At 41.3% G+C, this 14,933-nt stretch overlaps 1 protein-coding gene across 4 annotated transcripts in view; it reads right to left on the minus strand.

Annotated features, from left to right (window-relative positions):
• The window catches only part of PRKCH (protein kinase C eta), a 233,160-nt gene that overhangs the window by 52,390 nt on the left and 165,837 nt on the right, over positions 1 to 14,933 (minus strand). Inside the window, exon 11 of one of the 4 annotated variants that reach the window (XM_086320376.1) lies at positions 6,950 to 6,986. The exons of the other annotated variants lie outside the window; for them this stretch is intronic. Within the exon in view, the coding sequence (XP_086176502.1) occupies positions 6,965 to 6,986 (22 nt within the window). The 3' untranslated portion in view covers positions 6,950 to 6,964. Of the gene's footprint in view, positions 1 to 6,949; positions 6,987 to 14,933 lie in introns of those variants that run through there. 4 annotated transcript variants of the gene reach the window in all.

Genomic DNA, 14,933 nt, shown 5'->3' on the forward strand with positions numbered 1-14,933 from the left:
GAATAAAACGAGCTAACCAATTCCTAGCTATGATACTGCTGATTTTACAAAAGGAGAATGTAACACACCAATTAGATACTTAATCAGGAATGAAAAATTACGTGGATGGCTTATGACTGCTCAGAAATCAGTGACTGAAAAAGATAACCAGGATGAACAATATCACACTAATCATATTTCCTTCTTTGACAGAAAAACTACACTGGAAGAACCAAATTGCCTCCAAATATCTGAAAGGCTTTTTTTTTTTTTCCATAGAATTTGTGTTTTTTCAGTCTCCTCTTTATGAGTGGTTCAGAACCAGTGAATAGAAGACACTGAGAGTTATGGTTTTAGTCAATACAGTGGTGAAATTTCCAGGAGTCATTGATACCTAGAAGTGAAGGAAACAAGTTCCTCTCCATGTGGAGGTATGTAAGTATAGACAAAATGACCATGCAGCAGACTATTAGGTATGCATGCTTTGAAAGAGAAGGGTATATAACTGAATTTCCTTCCAACCCCAAGACTCAAAAATTGTGTCAGTGGGACATGGACCAGGTAAATATTAAGACTGCAGGCTAGAATGCAGGAGAGAGATTCTGTATGTGAAAGAGAAGGTTTGGAGGGGTATTCTGAGGTTGAGGAAGGAGAAATGAAAGGTCACACAGTCAAACTGCCATCTCCCCATTGTGAGCAGCATCACACATTTTGGGAACTGGATCGCTCAATGATGTCACTCTTCAAGGTGAGAGGTAGTTTGCCTGTCAGTTTCACTCACTCTTTGCAACTGAACCCACAGAATTCATCAAGGTCTGGGCATCTTTGCCAAAAGGTAATGTGGTTGTACCAAGTTATATTTCTTCTTAGGAAGTCTGCTGATAAGTAAAATTTGACATTTGCAAGACAATGGAAAAAGATTCCACCTTCAGGCAGGATATCTATCAAAAGGCAAATGGTCACACCACATTCCACTTAGCTATTTCTCCTGCCAGGCTTAAGTACTGGGATCCAGGAGGAGGATTTGGTCTCAACACACTGGAAAATATAGCTCCAAAACTAACATACATGGCTCAGTGAGCCAAAAGAATGGTAGTGCCCTCAGCTAATCCCCAGCTGTTCTCTCATGTCAGCCCATGGTGTGTTCAACTCCAGCAGGTGCTATTCTCCTCAGGGTTGAAATTATTTCTGGGTAGATTCTGTACCATCAAGTAGACTCAAAGCACCTTGCTTCACATAATAGAAAACATTGAAAGCTTAATAAACATGAATGAACCACTGCGATGGACTGAATGGTTGCATACCTCCCAAATTCATATCTTGAAGCCCTGACCACCTCGTCCTTGGAGATGGGGCCTTTGGAAAGTAATGGGGGTTAGATAAGGTCATGAGGGAGGGCCCCCCATGACAGGAGTAGTGCCTTTATAAGAAGAGACATCAGAGAGCTTGTTTCTTCCCCATCAGGCATGTAAAGATACAGCAAGAAGGTGGCAGTCTGCAAACTGGGAAGAGAGCTCATACCGGAAACCAAAATGGCCAGTGGCTTGATCTTGGATTTCCCAGATTCTACAACTACAGACATGAACTTCTGTTGTGTAAGTCACCCAGTCTGTCAGTGTTCATTATGGCACCCAGAGTAGACCAGGATGTGACTCACAGACAAAGAGTGATCACAGCCTGAAAGCCAAGGCTTGACAGACCTTAACTGCTACAGCAGCAGCAAGGCACCTATTTTTTGACATAATCAAAAAACTTGTAGTGGGGTATATTCAATATCACATGAGATCCCTTTTGAAAATAACATTTTTAATTATTAAAAAGGCAATGGTTGTTCTATGCAGAACATTTTAAAAACATTACAAAAAATAAAAACCACCTATATTCCCTCAGATACTCAGACAACCACTATTGTTGATGTTTAGCCTCCTGGAACTATATTCTCTACCGAGAGTAAAGCTGACAGAAAATGAGGTCTTTGGGGGCTTTCTTCTGACCAAGACCATCACTGCATTAAGTCACCTAAAAGAACTGCATCCTCTTATACTCACAAGGATGTTACTGAGAAGTGATTTTACTTTCAGGCTCCTAGTACGGATATTCACATCGTACAACACCCATATGGAATCAACACTGGCTGATTAGGGAGAACTGAAAAGGAGACTTTCTGAGATGATGGAAATGATCTATTATTTGGAGAATTGATCACATATAGTGTACACTTGTCAAAACCTATCAAACTGTACATTTAAGATCTGTTGGGGGAAGTGAATTGGCAAGATCAATACAATCCATGGGATAACACCAATACCCATCATTAAAACGTGTGCTTTGATGCATTTTTTCCCAAAGAATGTTCAGAAAGTGAACATTACTGAGCATGCACAACATACTAGGCTCCGGGCTAAAGGCTTCACACGTACCTCTCAGGTGTGCATTTCTCAGATCTGTATTTTATCAATGAGGAAACTGCTGATTTAGAGGGGTTAAGTAACTTGCTCAAAATCCACAGCTGGGAAGTGGCAAGACAGAACTGGAAGCCAGGTTCCTCAAATCCCAGAAAAAAAATTACAACAATGCGAACGTCTTTTGACTCAGCAGTATCTGAGACTCTAGGAATCTGTTCCAGGGAAAAAAAATCAAAGACTGATCCAAAGAGATGTGTACAAAGAAATAATAAACTCACCATTATTAATAAATCAACTTAAATGTACTATAAGTTAAGTAGGATCATGTGATAGACCACTTTGCATCATGGAATATTAGGTTTAAAAGAGAATATAAATTACTTTCATGATGGGGGAAAATGATCATGACAGATTAAGTGAAAAAAAATCAAGTTAAAAATGTATATATAGTATGATATCAATTTTGTTTCTTTTTTTAAAAAAGTAAATACATTTTAAAACTCTTAGGAAATATATCTAAACAAAAATGATTATCTTTCAGTAGGATTATAGGTTATTTAATTTTTAATTTATATTTTTCAATGGTTATTATATGTTCCTTTTATTAGAGAGGAATCAATTTTATTTCCAAAATTAAAAAAAAACATGGGAAAATGATTGTTCTCACTAAAGAATGTATATCCCATGAAGACTATACATACACATTTTTATGAGAAAAATATTTCCGTACAGCCCCTTAATAACTTTAGGGTGTTAATGTTATTCAGTAACTTACACATAATCATAAAAAAAGTGAAATCACCAGGATTTCTAACATAGTCATATATATATTTTATATATTATTTTATAGGATGGGAGAATTCTACCACAGGTTGCATGACCTTGAATAAGTTACTTAACTTCCCAGAGCCTCAAGTGTCTTTATCTATAAAAGAAGGAAGACACAACCGTCTTGGAGAGATGTCATAAGAAGGTAAAACTAAATAGGTCCAACTTCTTACAGAGGCATTTATCCACACAAGATAAAAGCTGAGTGCATGTGGCTATTATTTTGTACAGCAGCATCAGGGAGAGAGCTCAGACTATCTCCTCCTCTCTACCCCAGACCTCCCTGCACCATCATGCTTGTCCTTGCAGAGCACACGCCCCCTCCCACAGGCTGTGCCCTGCCCTTCCTTCAGACCAGAATGCTCTTTCCCCAGACATTCACAGAGAGCCTGTTTCCTCGAGTCCTTAGGTCACTGCTCATCTGCTCAAACAGTCCTTATAAGAGAAAACTTTCTTAATCCCCTATGTGTTAATAAACAGTAAAACTATTTTCCTCAAGCTTTATCTTCCCTGACAGAGCTTTTTCTCCATGGAGTTTATCATCCCAACACTCAGTATACTTACTTTTTGTTTGTCTGACTACCTGTGTTAGAATTTAAGCTCCTGGAGGGTACGGGGTATTGTCAGCTTTATTTTCAGAGCTTTGAATAGTGCCAGGCCCACAATGGAAGCTCAACCAGTAAGTATTAAAGGAATGAACCAGAAACCCAAGCTGGAGGGCAAGGCCTCTCTTTACTCCTCTTAGTCTCTGAGAGTCTGACATAAAGCTTTGCATCAAGAAGGCATTTCATAAGCAGTTGTTGAACTGAACAACTGAATCACTTTTTACAAATGGCAGTGTTCACCTGATACCTAAAGATCAATGATTATATTTTTAGATCACAGCAAATAAATCCAAGATTGTATTTAATTATAATGAAGCAGTAGATTGCTTAATCAATTTGGTGAGGAATAGAGCAAAACTGGTGGTCTGGTTTCATTAGCCAGTGGAATCAATTAACACATTATCAGTTAGTCCCAAATAACCACAGCCTTTGTTGATGTAAAGGTCAAACACTGATGAGGTATGCCAGGGTCTGTATTCTGATCTAGTAAGTGAAGTATAGAAACAATCAAAGTGTTTCAAGTCTGAAATTTCTTTCTGTCATTAATCTGGGTCCTTGGAGAAATTGCACCAGGATATTCACTCTAGTAACGGTACGAAAGTGTTCTTAAATCTCCCCTCAAACGAACAATCAAAATATTTGCTTCAAATGAAGCAAACAAAATGACTTTGACTGTTTTCCCCATACATTACAGAGACAGTTGAAATTTAAATAAAATGTAAGAGTAGAGTCTCCAAGTTTTACAACCTGTCCCCTGTGTTCCAGGGTTTCCTAAGGAAGCCATCTTTTTTTTAATATAAATTTATTTTAATTGGAGGCTAATTACTTTACAATACTGTAGTGGTTTTGCCATACATTGACATGAATCTGCCACGAGTGTACATGTGTTCCCCATCCTGAATCCCCCTCCCACATCCCTCCCCATCCCATCCCTCTGAGTCATCCCAGTGCACCAGCCCCAAACACCCTGTCTCATGCATGGAACCTGGACTGGTGATTCGTTTCATATATGATAATATACATGTTTCAATGCCATTCTCCCAAATCATCTCACCCTCGCCCTCTCCCAGAGTCCAAAAGACTGTTCAATACATCTGTGTCTCTTTTGCTGTCTCGTACACAGGGTTATTGTTACCATCTTTCTAAATTCCATATATATGCGTTAGTATACTGTATTGGTGTTTTTCTTTCTGGCTTACTTCACTCAGTATAATAGGCTCCAGTTTCATCCACCTCATTAGAATGAATTCAAATGTATTCTTTTAAATAGCAGAGTAATATTTAATTGTGTATATGTACCACAGCTTTCTTATCCATTCGTCTGCTGATGGACATCTAGGTTGCTTCCATGTCCTGGCTATTATAAACAGTGCTGTGATGAACATTGGGGTGCACGTGTCTCTTTCAATTCTGGTTTCCTCGGTGTGTATGCCCAGCAGTGGGATTGTTGGGTCATATGGCAGTTCTATTTTCAGTTTTTTAAGGAATCTCCACACTGTTCTCCACAGGGGCTGTACTAGTTTGCATTCCCACCAAGAGTGTAAGAGGGTTCCCTTTTCTCCACACCCTCTCCAGCATTTATTGCTTGTAGACTTTTGGATAGCAGCCATTCCGACTGGCGTGAAATGGTACCTCACTGTGGTTTTGATTTGCATTTCTCTGATAATGAGTGATGTTGAGCATCTTTTCATGTGTTTGTTAGCTATCTGTATGTCTTCTTTGGAGAAATATCTGTTTAGTTCTTTGGCCCATTTTTTGATTGGGTAGTTTTTTTTTTTCTGGAATTGAGCTGCAGGAGTTGCTTGTATATTTTTGAGATTAATTCTTTGTCAGTTGCTTCATTTGCTATTAGTTTCTCCCATTCTGAAGGCTTATAGTTTTAAGGAAGCTATCTTAAGGACTTAACGATAAGTACACATAAGTATAGTAACTACACACAGTATCAAAATGTGGCTAAAATGCGGAGAAAATAATTTGGTTTGAAAGAAAAGCATAATCAAATTTAGTTTATTATAAAAATGATCGGTCTTCTTTCAGCTCAGAGGAGGCCAAGGTGCAACTTTCTTTGTTCAACCTGAATCCCAGTTCATCTGACACCAGCTGCCTCCACTAGGTCGCTTAAGTTTGACCCCAGTAAGATCAAAGGCATACACATGAGGTGCACTGGAGGGGGTTTTGGTGCCACATCTGCCCTGGGCCCCAAGATTGGCCCCCTCGGTCTGTCTCCAAAAAAGGCTGGTGATGACATCACAAAGGCAAGTGGTTATTGGAATGGTCTGAGGATCACAGTAAAACTGGTCATTCAGAACAGACCCAGATTGAGGTGGTACCTTCTGCCTCTGCCCTGATAGCAAAGCCTTCAGGGAACTGCCAAGGGACAGAAAGAAGCAGAAAAACATTAAACACAGTGGAAATATCACTTTTGATGAGATTGTCCACAATGCCCAATAGGTGCTGTTGAACTGAACAACTGAATCAACAACTGATGGTCCTGAGAACTTTCTGGAAGCATTAAAGAGATCCTGGGGACTGTGGGCTGCAAAGTCAGCGGCTGCCACCATCATGACATCATAGATGACATCAAAGTGGTATGGTGGAATGCCCAGCTAGTTAAGAACCACAAAGATTGGTCTTCAGATCAGTTCAGTTCAGTTCAGTCGCTCAGTCATGTCTGATTCTTTGCGACCCCATGAACCGCAGCACACCAGGCCTTCCTGTCCATCACCAACTCCCGGAGTCCACCCAAACCCATGTCCATTGAGTTGGTGATGCCATCCAACCATCTCATCCTCTGTCGTCCCCTTCTCCTCCTGCCCTCAATATTTCCCAGCATCAGGGGCTTTTTAAATGAGTCAGCTCTTTTGCATCAGGTGGCCAAAGTATTGGAGTTTCAGCTTCAACATCAGTCCTTCCAATGAACACCCAGGACTGATCTCCTTGCAGTCTAAGGGACTCTCAAGAGTCTTCTCCAACACCACAGTTCAAAAGCATCAAGTCTTCTGCACTCAGCTTTCTTTATAGTCCAACTCTCACATCCATACATGACCACTGGAAAAACCATAGCCTTGACTAGACGGACCTTTGTTAGCAAAGTAATGTCTCTGCTTTTTAATATGCTGTCTAAGTTGGTCTTCAGAGGGTTGAGTTTTACAAGCCACAGCTCCAATTTCTGTGAAGTGAAGTGAAAGTCACTTAGTTGTATCCGACTCTTTGCAAACCCCTGGACTATACAGTCCATGGAATTCTCTAGGCCGGAATACTGGAATGGGTAGCCTTTCCCTTCTCCAGGGGATCTTCCCAACCCAGGGATCAAACCCAGGTCTCTTGCATTGCAGGCAGATTCTTTACCAGCTGAACTACAAGGGAAACCTAAGAATACTAGAGTGGGTAGCCTATCCCTTCTCCAGCGGACCTTCCCGACTCAGGAATCGAACTGGGGTCTCCTGCATTGCAGGCAGATTCTTTACCAGCTGAGCCATGAGGGAAGCCCAATTCTCTACTATTGAGGACGCATTTTGAGCAAAATTTCAGCTGAAGCCTACGCCACAAAGAAAATGCAAATCAGCTGATAGCACGTATGCAAAGAATAATCTCATTTGTCCACATAGCATGTTTCAAAGAGTTTTCACATGTCCACTTCCATCTGATTGGAGTTTCATTAACACCCTGCAGGGAAGTTATGTCAATGGTACCCCTCACTGAAGACTGGTAAACAGGCTTGGAGTGTTCAGCAACCCACCCATGTCCTCAGGACCATCATGAAACGGGCTAAAAACTATGCCCAGCATTCCTTCAGTTCAAAGAAGATGATGATCTCATCCAGTGCTATGATCTGAACTAACAGCTATGTCCTGATGACTTCCAAATATTTAGTTCCTGCCCATTTTCAATGGGTTTCAGACTCAAGTCCATCTGCCTGTTATGCATTTCCACCGGCATGTGTCTCAAGTACTTGATATCTTACATTTCTAATTCTCATCTTCTTCACCTGCTGAGATCCCTTCCCAGGCTCATGATCTCTCGTACCTAATGGTACCATCATTCATTCAGACTTCTAACTAAACACCCAGGTATGACCCCAGGTTTTTCCTTCACCCCCTAGGTCCACCCAGTCACTGAGCCCAGTCTGTTCTACTTGCTGGTATGGCAAAAACACATGGCCTTCTCCTCAGACCTACTACCAATGTCTCAGAGCCTCATTATCTTCTTACCCAGAACACAGTAACAGGCACAAACTCAACCTTCCCCTTCTGCCCCCATGCACATATCCATACACTCTCCCACAAAATATATGTAAAATATAAAGCCAGTCATGTCATCCAACTTGCTGAAGATTCTTCAGACTCTAATCACCTGCTACATAGAGCCAAATTCCCTGGTATGAAATTTGTATCTAATAGTGCAAGTTTTCATCAAATAACTATTCTCCTTCTTTTCCCTTAATAAGAGAACCCTAATTTTTGCCAGAACATGGCCATGTAATAACATCCTAGCCTTTACTGCAATTAGGTGCAGCCATGTATGACCAGGCTCTGGACAATTCCATGGTAAGTACTGTCTGAAAGTTCAGGGAGGATCTTTAAAGAGAGCAGACTCAACTGGAAGAAATGTCCTTCACCCTTCTTATTCCAGTACTGCCTTGTATTGGAATACAGAGGTGACTTTTGGAGCTACAGCAACCATGTTAAGACCATGAGGTGACTTTGACTATAACAGAATATTAAAGATAGAAATCTGGGTCCCAGAGGACTCCATGGAGTTTTCCTGGCAGAGCCAGATCTCTTGCCTCCAGACTTCTTCCAGGGAAGAGAAGTTCATTTCTATTTAATTTAAGCCAATGTAATTTTACATTTCCTATGAAGGGCAATGGTGCCAAACCTCAAGTGATACTGAATTCAAACTTCTCCAGAATATTACGCCTTATAATAACTTGGTTTCTACCAACTCTTCTAGCCTTATCTCCCACCATACTTCAATCTTTAGGCTTTAGTACTACTAAATTTCTAGCAGTTTTCTATCCCACCCTCCATGGACTTTCATACTTCTCAGCATTAAGTTCTAGAGCTTGTCCCCTACCTAAACACCTACTTAACTTTATTCAGCTTTTAACTTCACACACTCAGCTCAGGAATCATCTCTATAGGAAGTTTGCCTAGATCTGCATCTTAGGCTAAGTGGCTGTTCTCCGTGCTCCTGTAATGCCCTGGGCACGCTTCACTTTTGGAACCCACCTGCTCTTACTTACAGGCCATCTCTTCCACCCCACAGAAAGAACCTTAGGGCAGACACCACGCCTAACACCAGTGGGAGCTCTAATTATGTCCTGAGTTCCACTGCACTTTCCTCAGTGAGATGGAGTGAACACCACATGCTTCTGAATGTCCTGTTTAGCCCTTAAGCTCAGCATTCCATGAAGACTGAATGAAAATTTCCTAATGGTGATATTTTTTTTTCTGAAGATGAAAAACAAGTTACAAGTGAGCCCTCCTAAGAAAACATCCATCCTGAGAAGCAATTTGCTGTTTGGATATTTCAGGCTTGAGTTCTTTCATCTGTAACAGGGAACTTAGCCCTAAGTAATCTTGGAGGTCTGACATTTTGTAATTTCATTGTTGAATATAAACACACAGATCTGGACACAAGGAACTCACTGTGAGCGGATGGCTCCTCCAGGGACTGACAACATGACTAGCCTTACCCAACTTTTAAGTAAATTATTTACAAGGAGTGCCTAATAAAATCTTAAAGTCATCAGAGGACAGAGGGCACACTAAGTGAATGAAATGTCAACTAAGGGAAGTTATGCCTCCTAGATCCCAGCCATACTGGGCTTCTTTCTCTAAAAGGTTTTGAACTTGCCATGCTCCCTCTTGAGACTGAGCACCTGCATTTGCTATTCCTTCTGTCTTGAATGCTCTTTCCTTCCCTCTTTACTGGTTACCTCAGCTCCTGAGTCACTTCCTTAGGAAAATCTTCCGCCTCTCCTTGACCGGATTGAAACACACTATGAGACGTTCTCATTCAGTGCAATGCATTCCTCTTCTTCATAGCACTGGTCACAGTTGCGATTTTGTATTAATATGGTCATGTAATTGATGTCTTTCTCCCTCACTCAACCATACTGCCTACAAGACAGCACTTTTGTTTTTGCTCATCACTGTATCCATATCCTTGGCAGAGAGTCGATGCTCAATAAATACTTGTCAAATATCCCCAGAGGCTGTGCAAGGGAAGACAAAGGGGGCTGATGAGTTTCACTGGAGGAGGAAACGTCAGGCTGTTCTAATAAACTGGTCATTCTCAGAGCTCTCCATCATACCTTTGAAAAAAGATCTTGGGAGTTAGGGATTGAAGTCACTTTCTGGTGATGGAAGAGCAGGCACGGAATGAGGCCACCAACTGGCAGAACAAGCTAAGAAGAGAGAAGGCAAGAATATGATTAAAAAGTTTGGAGTTCCAGGAACAATGCTAGTAAGGGCTCACGGCCAAATCCGAAGTGAAAGTTACTAATGTATTGAGAATCTCACAACTTGTGCATCCTAAAGAAACAAGGACTGCTATATGAAGACAAAAATGACAATTGTAACTGTTTTTGTAGCAAGCATATCAAGAAAGAGTAAACCTACTTCTTGGGGCAGAAGGAATGAGGTGTTGTATGGCAAAGGGAAAACAGAACTCCTAACTTGGACTTTCATCTTTATCTAAAAAGACCATCTTTATCACTAGAATGAGTAGAATAAATATAAACACAGAACTGAATTCCAATACAGGTAAGAGTCCAGAATTCTAGGCTCAAATAAAATACGTCTGGGGACTCTGTAAGTTCTGCTAATACTTTGGAGTTAGAAAGGCCCCAGGAGATGGGAATCAGACAGGTGTTGCCCCAGTTCAAGAGGGGGAAGAGCTAGATAACAGAGAACAATGACTCAAGCACATGCTACTACCACCGACCCAACATCAAGCTGATCTGGAAGCAGACAGCAATGCTCACAGAGGTGGCTTCTAGCATGGGCCCTCCAAGCAAAGCAATGCTCAGCTAACTTTAGATCACACAGGAACGTGAAGTCAGCAAGGAATCTGATGGTCCCTTACAGTATCTTTGAGAAACAAGAGTCAGATGATATTAGAGACTGGTGTATTGATGCAGATGCTACAGCTGTGTTCAGAAGCTTAAAAATCTCATCTGGCAGGGAAATTGCTAATCCTCTCAAATTCTGAATTTATTTAAAAAGTCAAATTAGGTAGCGATTGTTCTCTAATTTGAGAACTCTAAAGTTATTTTCTTTCAAAGCTAATGTGTTGCGTATGTATACGAGTACAAGGCAATAAGTCAAGTCTGGCAGTCACCTCTGTGACCAGTCCGACATCTGGGCAACAGGAGAGCAAGTGACCCAGGAAGCACTTGGAGCTTGAGGAGTAAACACTGATTACCACGCACCCCACATGCTGAGAACTGCACAGGGCACAAAGCAGCTAGATGTGTAAGATGAAAACTGTGTATTGAAATGCAGTGTGTTCAAGTATAACCTCAGAAGGATGAGTCAAAACTTAAACTCTCCTATAATTCTTCCTGAGCTCTTCTATAAATTCTTCCTCTCTCAACCTATTTTAGATACATTCCATGTTTTCTCAGAAACAGAAAATCCAATGGGTGCTGGCTGGCTTTGGGAGCTGAAATGTCAATGATGGCTCAGTTCCTGTAAGTAAGTTCCTGTGAGTAAACTTTAATACAGCTTTCAAAACAGGATAGAAAATGGTGCCCGTAATGCTGGCAGGCAGGTAAATGGGATGCGGGGCCCTTTGTTTCCCCAATTCTGTAGAGCTTGACTCTGGAAAAAAGTCAGTGCGCATGTAAATTATTCATGAGTACTATCTGGGCTTCTAATCAGCCATCAAGCCCTGAACAAAGGAATGAATGGTCTTTTTTTTCCCTTAGCAAAGTGACTCATTGACTGCTTAATTCAAAGCCCTCTAGACTTGGTCTGCAGCCACACCAAAGCTCCAGACCTTCCAACCAAAGGCAAAGTGGCAGACTCCTTCCTTGCTGGAATGCCCAAGAGGCAGACTTCTGTTCCTCCATGAAATGCAAGTGAACACGTGAACACATCTGAGAAATCAGGGTCTGAACGTCAGCAGAAAAGCACCTGAATGTAACTGGCCTGTCTCCTCTCACACAAGGCACAGTTGGCAGAGAGACAGAAGAAAGTCATGTCAGAGGGAGCCTAAGGCAGTACCTTCTAAAGTCCCATTTGATGATGATTTGCAAATGGTACCATCTTTGTAATTCACTGGAAAAGAAATACCTTCCCTGGAAAAATAAGACAAAACAGCCATATGACAACAATCCTATTTGAATAGATCAGAGGTATCATTCAGGAAGATCTTTTTAGCTTTGATAAAGGCCATCCCAGGACATGTATGATACACGAGGCTGTCCAACTCTCCTCCTGTGCTCTCTGGATCAAATTCATACCCCTGGAATCCAAATGTGCCCTTTGCTGTGTGTGGATTCCAGGGACTTGGCATCCAAAGGCTTATCCTTAAGACTCTGCTCTCAGGCCAATACCCTCAATGGAATTAAATAATCCAATGAAATAAATCCACAGAATAAAAATAGCATTGGAATCTATCCTAATTAAATGTGCTCCCTTCGAAGTCAAGCACTTCAGTTAGAGACTGCACGTGGAATTCAAGTCAAAGAGTACATTAAATTCTCAGATTTGAAGTGCAAGGCCAAGAACTGAAATAAAATTTCTCAAGATGTGGGCTGATACTGCTTCACCAGAAACCACATCAGGTTTCACTGTCCATCCTCCACATTTCAAACAAATGAAACAAGGAGATGGAGAGGCAGATGAAGCATGTGCCTTGCATGAAGGTTATGCAGTCCTATGAAAAGCCAGAATATTTAAGTATTCAAGTGTTTTTCCCCCTTACTGGTCTGAATATTTGTACCTTCCCTTCCCCACATTATATGTTGAAATCTTAATTCTCAAAGTTGATAGTATTAGTAGGTAGGACCTTTCAGGGGTGCTCAGGTCATGAGGATGGGGCCCTGATGAATAGGGTTAGTGCCTTATAAAAGTGGCTCCAGAGAGATCCCTGGCCTCCTTTACCATATGAGGTCACAGCAAGAAGGCACCAGCTAGGAACCAGAAAGAGGGTCTCCATCAAACATGACCATGCTGGTGCTCTGATCTTGATTTCCAGACTCCACTGTGAAAAATAAATGTCCATTGTTTATAAGCCACCTAATCTGTGCTATTTTGTTACAGCAGCCTGAATGGACTAAGATACCCATTCTGCCTCATTTTCACAAATCAAAGTCACTGTATCACCAAAGGGGGAGTAAGAAGTCCACTCTTCAAGGGGTTTACTTGAAATTTTACTTTACAGTTGTACTCTAAGCCTTTAAATCTCTCCTGAGGAGACAGTGTAGCTCAGTGGTTAAAAACATCATTTGAATTCTGGCTCCATAACCAGTTAATAGTCTGGTTATTAAGTCTTTTGAAGATCAGTAATTCATCTAAGTAGCATGGATAATACTAGTGTTATATAATTTATTGTTAGGAGGATTAATAAAGAAATGCTGGTCAAGTACTGGGCCTATAAGTACTCCATTTAGCTTTTGTTGCCATTTTTTTTGTTTGTTTTTAAATTAACAACACAAGCCCTTGTCAAACAGGAAAGTCATCATTCTTAAAAATTAAATGTGGGGAAGGCTCTCCTTGGGGTCAACAGACCAGAGATGGGCAGCTCAGCCATGGAGAGGAGAACAAACACAGAACACACAGTCCAGAGTCCCATACCACCACCAGGAAGGACCTAGAACCCCCTCCAGCATCAGAGACCATGTCAGCAACCACCAACAATCATGCGCTGGGCTCAAGGCTGAGACAGGAGACATGCCCTGCTGGAGCCGCCAGGAAAACAGCATGGCCGGGTCAAGGAAGCACAGAGCTTCCACAGAGTAACCTGTGGCTGCCTCATGACTTAGGAGTGAGCGGAGATTCCTGGTTACCTTCAAGGGATGACCCCGCTGCTGGCTATCCTGCCTAGCTCCCCACTCTGCTACCTCACAGCTGGAGCTATGACAGAGCATTGTGTCCACTTGAGCTTCCACAGCTCTGTACTGCGAATTTACTAGAAGACTTTTTGCACCGCGCCTGCTCCATCTCGTTTTTCCACTTCTTTCTGGCACCATGGACCAGTCCTGCTGCATTCTTTACTGATCTCACTTCTCTTTGCCTATTTTTTTCCTCTCAGGGTACTTAAGAATATTTAGTTTTTAAAGCTCTCTCACACTTTAATAATGATGTTCATACTGTAACCAGCTCACAAAGGAACAGCGAAGCTAATAAACGGCAAATTTCAATCAGGAAATTCTTTACATCAATGCACCTGAGAGAGAATTTTTCTCAAAGGAAAGAAACAATTGCCTCTCAAGAGGGAAAAATAATGGAGCAAGTGTGGCAACTAAGTTACAATGCGATGTAAAGGGTAGAAAGACTTTGACAATGGGAAAAAGGAAAACTTGCGGATGAAAATTACCTAACACTCACTATTATATTTTCCACCATACTCAGCTTTGTGTCTGAGTAAAGGTTACTTTTATCTGCTCTGAGATCTAACAACATTAACCAGATGTCAAGCCCATTTAACATATGATATATTATGATAAAGACTGTGTGTCATGAAATGAAATCAAACAAGATTTAGGAGGGGACTTCACATGATAGACATCATCAAGCAGGACCCTGCTCGTCAACATGTCACCTCTTGGCTCCTGGACTGGTGAGCAGCAAGTCTATCTGACCATGATTCTTATCTCAGTCATTTAGAGCAAGAGGTATTCAGGCTCTGCAGTTTAGGCACAGATTCTGAAAATGGAATGAATCACTCCCAAGGTTAAAACAGAAGAGACCAGCAAGTTCAGCCCCTTGAAAACCCCAGCTGAACAAATTCATGAACAGTGTCCTTTCGAGACTCTCAAGCCTGTTTTACAAATCCCACACAGGCACAAGCTTTAGTCTGCAGGTGGTGTTTATCACTGTTATTCATTTATTCTAATGGACACGCAAAACTTTGTGAATTTCAAAAAGAGTTCAATTGTTCA

This window comes from Bos grunniens, chromosome 10, assembly GCF_055505025.1.
Source record: "Bos grunniens cultivar Pamir isolate PY7600 chromosome 10, Bosgru_T2T1.0, whole genome shotgun sequence".
Lineage (NCBI taxonomy): Eukaryota > Metazoa > Chordata > Mammalia > Artiodactyla > Bovidae > Bos > Bos grunniens.